A 10393-nucleotide genomic window follows, 5' to 3' on the forward strand; every position below is an offset into this window, starting at 1 on the left:
TTACACACATAAAGGCGAAAGGTAAGTGAAAATCCATTTGCAACTACGATGCAAGAACCTAGTATATGTGACATAGTAATGTTGAAATATCTACATAACTTTGATAAGAGGCTTATAGCACATCATATGGTGGTTACGATCATTGAGTATGAGGTTGCGTAACCTATTGACACCGATTTTTATTAAATACGTCATTTATGAGTATTTTCATATGCATGCACGACATGTAACATGGTTGAAAATCTTGCATGCAAAATATGATTTCAAAGTGAGTTTCATTATAAATGTTTTATTGACCACTACTAGGGCACCGAGGCATGTGAGGCATGCTTATGTGATATATTTGGCATTGCGGGTGTTACTTCCTAGGTGATTGCAAAGGTAGATAGGGGATGGGCCTTTGGTGATCACGGGAGGGCGGACCACTCGACTGTGCCCTTGTGATATTATGATTATTGGCGCTGCCGGGTGAGAGACTTCTTGGGTGATCATAGGGGTAGTCAAGGGATGGGCCTCTAGTGGTCATGAGAGGATGGTCCACTTGTCGATGTCGATTTTATACTGACCATTTGATTATTGATATTGATATTATGCAGAACTCTATCCGGTGCATAGTGGGTGGGTCAAGGGCCCAATGAAATGAAAGATCTCAAGTGAAATGATTTCTAGTCGACTTTGATGAATATTGAAATATGATACTTTTTATTGCGATATTTAAAGTAAATGGTATGGTATCATATGTCGTTATTACTCATGTTCAAGACATGCATGATTTTGCTTACTAAGCATTAGCTTATGTAGTTCTTGCATTGTAGGTGAACATGAAACTACACAGAGAGCATGGCTAGCTGTGGAGCTCCTACAGGATTCCAGAGTTCGATGTACATGGATGACGACCTATAGGGTTATTTTGTAGGCTGCCATCAGTAGGGTTATATTTTGGAATCCTATATAGTGTACTTTTGAAATGGTCTGTAGACATGTTTATAAGCTCTGAATATATATGTTGGATTATGGCGATATGATTTTGGGTTTCGATATATTATATGATCGTGTCACAGGTGATTAGAAGTTAACAAACTCAAAAAAAATATATATATGCAAAATTTTATGTATAGGTTGTGTATATATATCAATATTAATTTGGGGGTGTGACAGAAATGCACTACTTTCTTGGCATGGAAATATTTCAAATTCAAAATGAGATATTTGTTTGTCAAAGAAAGTATATTAGGGAGATGTTAAGGAAGTTCAATATAGAGAATTGCAAGTCAGTAAGTACTCATTTAGTGCAAAATTTGAAGCTAAATGAAAGATGATCGATCCAAGAGGATTGATGAAAAAATATATAGAAGTATGGTTGGATGCTTGCTGTACCTAACTTCTACCAGACCAGATCTCATTTTTGCTGCCAATATCCTATCCAGATTCAGATAGGAACCAAGTGAACTTCACTTCCAAGCTGCAAAAAGGGTACTGAGATATGTAAAGGGAACTAAAGAACTGGGAATTTGGTTCAGAAAATCAGAAAACTTGGCTCTAATCGGATTTAAAGATAGTGATTGGGCTCGCTCAGTTGATGACATGAAGATCACATCTGTTTATGTGTTTTATGATGGAACAAGTATTGTATGCTGGAGTTCTATGAAACAGAAAACGGTGGCACAATCAACTACAGAAGCAGAGTATATAGCAGCTTCAGAGGCAACCAATCAAGCAATATGGCTTAGGAAAGTCTTGGAGGATCTTCATCACAAGCAAGAAAATGTCACAGCCAATTACTGTGATAATCAGTTGGCCGTGGCAATGGTAAAAAACCCGGTGTTCCATGGAAGGACAAAGCACATTAAGATCAAATATCACTCAATAAGAGAGACTCAAGATAGGAAAGAAGTCCAGCTGATGCATTGTAATTCTCAAGACCAGTATGTTGATATTTTCACTAAATCACTGCCTAAAGGAAAGTTTGAAACATTGAGAAAAAGTCTTGGTGTTTCCAACAAAAGTGTCAAGAGGAGTGTTGATAGTTGTGTGTCACTTTTGTTGTTATATTTTGTAAAAATTATATGTAGTAAAATCAGTATCATGTAATGTTACTTTTGATGATTATAATATCTATCATAGTATGGCTCAATCTGTCAACAAGTAAGGTAGTTGGTAGGAGTTGTTGACTAATGGTATGGTTGAAAACTCTATGTAAAATATACATATAGCAGCCGGTCATTTGCTGCCTTGTACTGATCATTTTTCTATATCAAATTCTGGTCTTTCTCTTCCACTTTGTTCAACAAAATCCATCAAAAACAATTTTTTAGCGATAGGTTGATAGCATTATACTTGATGTGGGTGGTTAAGGTTTTATCATTTATTGGGCGTTAAGACATTAAATAGTTTGGATTCAAATTTTTATCAAGTTTTATCAAGTTTTTGTTTTTGAACATAACTCACTAGTTAAAAGTTTCATCGTTCTAATTGACACTTTAAGCTTTTATTTGGGTTCTTGTTTTGTGTATATTACTGAGACTTTCTTGATTATAGCATTAAGCGTGGCCTTGGATTACTCATTGAAGAGCGATGAAGCTAAAAGTGGAAGGGAGGTTCAACCTCATGAAAAGAAGACACGAAAGGAACTCGAGAAAAAAGATATACTAAGGCGAAAGGTTTGACTTTCCATTTTAAATTTGAACCATGACTTTAATTGAATTTTGTTAGTCCGAGTTACATGTGAATGATGCTTCCGTTTTGCAGGTTGTTGGCAACCTTATGACAACTGCTCCCATTTTTGTGCATGAAAACACTAACCTTGAGGATGCTTTGAGGTATTAACTTCTTTCTTTTGATTAAATTTTATTTGAAAAATCCCATCTTGATATGGAAAACCGGCAATCTTGGTTGATTGATCCTAACGATTCAGTGCTCAACAGTAATTTCCACAGGTGCAGGACTGAACCAGCCATGGCTGTCATCAATTAATTTCACCATGAATTGGTATCGAAGCCACCCCAGTTTGGAAAAACGTCAATTGTAAGACAAGTTGTTGTACTCTTGATCACATGCTTGATTCTTGGTGTGGTTATGTATTCTTTTAATAGCGATAATTTGAAGGGCACTGGGATCATAATGTGGTTGATAGTTTGTATTTTTACATGGTCAGTACAATTGGATATAGCGATATGTACTGCCACCATGTTGTTTTCCATCATGTTTGTGCTTGTGGGATTTGATTTATTGATATTTTGTTGTCTGGAATAGTTAGTTATGTGCTTGATATGCAAGAAAACTATCTTTTGAGGACTATTAAGGATAGGGGATCATGCGGCCTTAGGTCTTATATAATTGATGTGGAGAGAATGAGGATTCAGATGAAGGTGGCATTTGCATTGGGGATTGTGGTTCTTTGTATTAGAATTGGAGTTGCTGTTATGCAATTTGTCGTGATTTCAAATCTGGTGGTTTCATTCTACTTGTCAATCATGTCAAATATGATGTTACATTCTACTTGTCAGTGATGTTCTTGGATATGAATATTGAGAAAAACGATACATTTTGAGTGTAAATTGCCTTTGGGACATGTCTTTGTGGGTTTACAAGTGTATTGTCATTGGGCACTATCATTGTACAAGTCGATTTTAAGAGTGAGTTATATTCAACTCCGTCTAATGATAGTATTACAATGGAAATCACTTCTTAGGAGTCTCTTATTGTGAACATGATGGATGACTTTTAGAGTTACCCAACTGAGAAAATGGACCATCATATTGTCCATTCTCGAAACAGATCATTGTATTAACTACTTATGAAAAAGCCAGTCTTATGGGGTTATGTGACCAGTAAGCCATCATATCCACCTATATAATGCCAATAAAAGCCATACCAACTCTCACTAGCCTGGCCCCAAGAAACCAGTGTATACTACACTCCTTAATCAATACCTAGATGAAGTTGGCAGGGCTCCTTTCAGTTAAACAAATTACCTTAATGAAAAAAGCGTTACTCATCCATTTGTTCTTATGCTTTGCTCGTTAATTCACAAAATGCAAATGCAGCAGACAGGCTAGCACTTCTTGAATTCAAGAACAGAATAACTGATGATCCCTTCAATTTCCTAATTTTTTGGGACGAATCTGCACATTCTTACCACTGGCCTGGTGTTGTTTGCACTAGAAGACACCAAAAAATTACAAGCTTGAATTTGCAGCATTAGAAACTGATCTGATCTCTGTCCCCATACATTGGAAATCTAACTTTTCTTAATCAACTTATTCTTGATAACATCAGCTTTATGGGAAACATTCCTTAAGAACATGTAAAGTTGAGAAGATTAAGATTTTTATGGCTAAGGAATAACTCTTTTGATGGAGAAATTCTTGCCAATCTGTCTTCTTGTTCTAATCTTGTCGAGATTCATCCTTTGTGAAATAATCTCTATGGAAAGATTCCAGCAGAACTTGAATCTTTGTCAAAGCTTCAGCTGATTCAAGCTCCATGAAATAGTATTGTGGGTGAAATCCCGAGTACTTTTGGAAGCGCGTCATCTTTAGGGTTTTTTTAGGTTTTCTTCCAACAAGCTTAATGGGCGGATACCAAATGAATTCAGACAGTTGAATAGACTGGAATACATTGGACCAAGCAAAAAAAAGTTTGTCTGGTTCTTTCCCTCCTGTAATGTTCAATCTCTCTTTTATTACAAATATTTTTGTGCCAATCAACCAAATGCAATTTACATTGCCATCTTACATGGGCAACAGAGCTGGTGTTGGCGGTTTCAATTCCAATCATCAGAGTGTAGATTTTCTGTGATTTTTTCATCATGAAGTACCTCATGAAACCTATATCTGCTTGAAATAAATTCAACCATCTTATTACAATCTTAGAGCATTTGCTACATAAATTGGCTCAGAAAATCTTAGAGCCCTTTTTTTATATAATCCCAAGTTTAAATCTCTGTCTACTTAGTTGTATTCCTAATATTTCTATGGCAAGTTTGGAAGAAATTTTCTGCTTGGCTGATTCTTTAAGAATTGTTATGCATGTCCATTCAACAACCATCATACACTTATATTTAACGTTCACCAACTAACGTGCAACGTTTCGTGTCTAGTACTTAAAAAATAGGCAACTATTGCAAGCAAGATATCCTTTGCTAGATTAAACTTCAGATGTAACAATTGTCATGAATGGATTGGAGGAAAGAGATTTCACACGGGTAAGATCTTCCAATTTGTACATTCTTCGTGGCAATCAAAGGGGTCCCACATGATCTTATAAAGCCAACAGCAGCAAAGAAATAGATTTGTGGATATGGCAAAAGATATAAGGATAAGAGAGTTCAATTCCCATTGGCTAATCTGAAATCCACAAACAAATCTCAGCCCTTGAATCCCAAAAATCTACCAAATCATCAGTTCCCATTTCATATGGAATCAGCACCACAACATTGCCATTGAAAAAGACGTACAAATGCATACAAAAATAGCTACATTTTTAGCACAATTCATCTACTTCATTTTCCTGGAATCCAATTTCAAACCAATATTCACACCTTTGGAAACATGGCTGCAACACAAGCTTCGATTGCCGCTTTCCGGCCATGCGCATCAAAAACTCGGTTTTTGAATGGATCCTCTGGAAAATTGAACCGGGAAGTGTCGGTTAAGCCCACAACTTCTTCGTCCTACAATTCATTCAAAGTCGAAGCCAAGAAAGGCGAATGGCTACCCGGGTTGGCCTCTCCTACTTATCTTGATGGCAGGTATGTGACTCGATCTGGTTGCATTTATTAATCTCCTGTCATGGATGTGATTTCAAGATTCTCGAATAAATTTTAATACAGTGAGCTTTGAATCTAACTAAAACCTTTGGCACTTAAGTGTGTAAATAAGAGTAAGTTTAGACTACACCGTTATATTTGATAATACTGAATAACATTAGTGAACAAAAAAAAGATAAAATGTATATCGAACATTATTTAAGATCCATTTTCAGGATAATTAATCAATCTTGGGTTTGGGTTTACTTTTTCAGTCTTCCAGGTGACAATGGATTTGATCCATTGGGACTTGCTGAGGATCCAGAGAATTTGAAATGGTTTGTCCAGGCAGAGCTAGTAAATAGCAGGTGGGCAATGTTGGGTGTTGCTGGGATGCTGTTGCCTGAAGTTTTCACCAACATTGGCATCATTAATGTTCCCAAATGGTACGATGCTGGCAAATCAGAATACTTTGCCTCGTCCTCCACCCTTTTGGTGATCGAGTTCATTTTGTTTCACTACGTTGAGATCAGAAGGTGGCAAGACATCAAGAATCCCGGAAGTGTTAACCAAGATCCCATTTTCAAGAACTACAGCTTGCCTCCAAATGAAGTTGGATACCCTGGTGGCATTTTCAACCCCTTGAACTTCGCCCCCACTGAGGAGGCCAAGGAGAAAGAGCTTGCTAACGGTAAGATAAGAACACTCTACTCGAACTAGACACTTCTTTTCCCACAAATGTGACAAAATCTGTGGTGTACCATGCAGGAAGACTAGCAATGTTGGCATTCTTGGGATTTGTGGTTCAGCACAATGTGACTGGGAAGGGGCCATTTGAGAACCTGTTGCAGCACCTCTCAGACCCATGGCACAACACAATTGTCCAGACATTCGGCGGTTAATTTTTACATATTGGAGATGAAATTAAATGAAATGAAATATCATCTTTCTTATATGTAATATTGACCCTGATTTGATCTGTATTTGTAAACAAGGAGCCTTTAATGTACAGGGAACTCAAATGGCATAGTCTCCTCTGAATTATTCACAAATATAAACAGTTTCACTAACTACACAAACATTGGTTCGCTATAATTTTAAAGTGATGGCGGAACAAAAAACTTGCATAAAGAAAACGGCTGTTCCAAAGGAGAAATCTCTTATTTTCTTGCTATGCGTTTAGTGTACAGCAAATGTCTTAACCTGAAACGATTGAGCAAGGCACAGAGCCAGTGTCTCAAGCTACATTATTAATTTAATTTCGAAATTAAAATTTGAAACGACTCGCAAAAGTGCTACCACGTTTGTGTGAGACGTAGAACGAGTCTTTCAGCTAGTTGTTCAAGTGGTTTGGTGGCTGCAAAATACAAATTACTTCAAGTCAGATATGTAGATTAAGTAGTAGCTTTATAGCATTTTGAATATACCAGCTAAGATAAATAAATAAACTAATATAATCCCAGGATGTCTTTCTTATTTGAAAAGATTTGATTAAACTGTAGCAACGGGCAGCAATATTATCTCAATTCACCATAGTATGCATTCAGTATTCAGGGATGGACATCCCTTTTTGTCAATCTATGGAGGAAGATAAGCTAAAGAATAGTATAAAAGTGAAGTGAAAATAATCATTTATGTCAATCTACAAGGGAAACAAAGTGAATCATTGAACAATTATGCAATTAAATCAGGATTTTGACAGAAAAAATGTCCACTTTATTAATAATGTGCCTTTGATTTCTCAAGACTACTAATATCCAATTTCTAGCACGTTAACAAAACGACGTGGTTTATCATTTCTCATAGGCATTCTTCACCCCGGACATATTATGCCAAGACAATAAGAGCTAATTATTTTAAAAAAGATTATAAAAAAGTAATGTTCTTGGCATGAAGTACACAAGAAAAAGCGGACTATTTATTAAAATTCTGCTAACAAAATGACATAAATTGAGAAGGAAACTCACCAGTTGATACGAGTTATCATTAACATTAAACAGGACAGAAGGCCCAGATGTTAGTACCAAACTATGTTGAAAATCTGTTGGATATTGGTTAAATAAATTGAGAATTGAAAATCGATTAAAGTTCGTATCGAATTCGGCCAAATACTCAAAAGCTCGACTCAATCCGTTTAGGCAAAATTGTTTGCCACTTCGCTGCTTCGGGGCGCACAAACGGGGATTGACCTGCTCGGTCAGGTCGCGAGGGTCGAGGGGGCAGCGCCCCTCGTGGGGGGTCGGGGGCAACGCCCCCGAAAGAGAATTTTGATTTCTCTGCATGTATTGAAGGGTATATTTGGCATTTCGAAAACCAATATCGGATGAATGAGAAATTACGAAAAAAAAAACCTCAACCATTAGTGAATAGACACCTTTTCATAAAGGTGCATTGTTTGAAAAGGGTGCATGGTTTGGCCTCAACCATTTCGTCCACACCCCTTCATGGTCTATAAATAGGACCCTTTGGGTGTCCTATTCCTCACAATTTGATATGCAAAAACGTCTCTCATCCTCTCTTCTATCCAAAATCAAAATCATTTCATTTATTTTGATTTTCTTTCATTTCATCTGTGGAGTACATAAGCCTACATTTGGTTCGTTGTACTTGTGTTTTGGAGTGCTACAAACACAAGTGTAGCCATTGTATCTTGGGAGTCGATTGCCGAAATCCGTAGTCACCGTTGCAGAGCAAATTCGACTTAAGGACAAAGATTCCAACTCTTGCCTCGGCTTTGTCACCATCATTATACTTATTTCGGCGTCACTATTCACAAAATTCTTCCAACAAAATCATTGTAAGTGAATCTTGGCAATTCAAAATTGCCATTAATTTGATAACCCATGGTACTCGCTTGTAACTTCACCTCTCTTTCAGGCTTAATTTGATAATCCATGGAACTCGCTTGAAAATTCACCTCTCTTTCAGGCTCCATCATTTCTGGCAAACTTAAATTGCCGTATGAATGGTAGGAATATTGCTCGCATAGAGGTAGTCTCTTTTGAGCATAACTATTGGTATAATCATTAATGGTAATCCCGTCTTGTCGTTCAATATCGACAAATTTTGAATTGTCGCCTGCTTCTTTCTTGACACCAAATAAACCCGAATAGCTTGGAAGGTATGTATCTATGGAACACTCTAAATCTCTACAGAGCAAGAACAGGAATTAAAGAGATTGTATCACATAGTATGCTAGTTCAGCAAGATAGTTAAATCATACTTGCATGAGCTTTTACATAATATATATCATAATTTTTGAAGATAAAATCCCTTGCAACAAATTGAATTTCCTAGTTTGATCTGAGACTGGTAGTATAAAATCATATGCTTGTCAATCGTTGTTCTTGGATATGTAATGTAAAGTTGATTGCTAAACCTTGCATTTGCAACTCAGATCATGTGAATAACACAAAACTGGAATTACTTTTAAGGGTAATTCGAAAAGGTAACAACATTCAAACTGCTATCATTGACAAAAAATAGATGAATCTAATTGATGAACTACTACAAAAATCACAACTGCACCTAATCTTAAATGGGTGACAAATTATTAAAAAAATTGTAGGAATGCAGAAATCTACTCACCTGCAAGACAAGATGTGGGGTTCATCTGGTAGCATCATATGTTGCCTCAGCATTTGGAAACCACGACAGCGTTTGGCCATCCTGATCAACATCTGTTATCAGGGGGAAATGCATCCCATGTTCAGCTCGTCATGCATGTCCATCAGATATTAGTCAAATAATATATACTTTTTATAAACTGCCATCCACTACCAAAGTCACCACGTACAAAAACCTAAAATACAATAGGATAGAAATAGAGACAGAGTTCTCCACTAGAAGATTGCTTCTTTACCTGGCTGGTGAAATCTAATGGCATAAGTTGGTCATTCCCTCAGTTCCCCAGCTGAAATGAAGTCTAGACAGTTACTTCAGTTAGAAAAGGTCAGGCAACATCCAAACAAACTGTTCAAACAAGTAACACGAACATATGCTGCAAATTATCAGTCCTTGGCCTCTATCCACACTAGGTCAGGCAGTATGCAGTATATTTCACTCGGAAAACATTGATATTATTTATTATCTTCCAAATATTAGGAAAAATTTCCAAAAATTAAAATCAGTAGCTTATAATGCCATGCAAAACAATCATATTAACAATCACAACCGAAAACTTCAAAAAGACTTTTTTATTTTCTGCACTAAGAACCAAACAATTACCTTTTGCATGTGAATTGTACTGAGTGATTCCCTTAATGAACTTTCCATCTGACAGAGATGTTCAATCTCTTTGATTTTGTCAGGATTTGTCCAGTAGCTGCAGTTGAAAAACGGTTAGGATAACTAAACTAATTCACCGATGATTTTACCAAATTTTGTAAGATTGCAGAGGAAAAATAGAAGATGAAACGATGCAATCGCTATGATAGTCAATGTTAAGAGAAAAATATGTTAAAGTGAATTCGGAGTGAATTACGATTTCTAAAGATTGCAAACCGAGGCTATGTGATGTAGCACCAACTCGAGCAATTAATTGAATGTTAGAATGGATCTATGGGAAAGGGGGAATTGAAGGAAAGAATGGGGAAAAAAGAAGATTCCACGGTAGAAGAAGAAAATAGGAAGAGAGAAGAAGAA

General features: G+C 36.6%; 2 protein-coding genes across 2 annotated transcripts; one reads left to right on the forward strand and one right to left on the reverse strand.

Moving 5' to 3' along the window:
* The first annotated feature begins 5438 nt into the window (after positions 1 to 5438).
* LOC111401606 (chlorophyll a-b binding protein 4, chloroplastic-like) lies at positions 5439 to 6819 on the forward strand. Its single transcript, XM_023029415.1, has 3 exons — positions 5439 to 5752; positions 6025 to 6440; positions 6518 to 6819. Exons 1-3 carry the CDS (start codon positions 5553 to 5555, stop codon positions 6649 to 6651), a joined length of 750 nt encoding a protein of 249 aa, XP_022885183.1. The 5' UTR covers positions 5439 to 5552; the 3' UTR covers positions 6652 to 6819.
* A 1700-nt stretch (positions 6820 to 8519) lies between these two features.
* On the reverse strand, positions 8520 to 10024 carry LOC111400436. The gene is made up of 4 exons (XM_023027856.1): positions 9977 to 10024; positions 9546 to 9551; positions 9338 to 9429; positions 8520 to 8898 (listed from the first exon to the last, which is right to left on the reverse strand). Exons 1-4 carry the CDS (start codon positions 10022 to 10024, stop codon positions 8520 to 8522), a joined length of 525 nt encoding a protein of 174 aa, XP_022883624.1.
* Positions 10025 to 10393: the final 369 nt, after the last annotated feature.

Source organism: Olea europaea, chromosome 10 (assembly GCF_002742605.1).
Source record: "Olea europaea var. sylvestris chromosome 10, O_europaea_v1, whole genome shotgun sequence".
Classification (NCBI taxonomy): Eukaryota; Viridiplantae; Streptophyta; class Magnoliopsida; order Lamiales; family Oleaceae; genus Olea; species Olea europaea.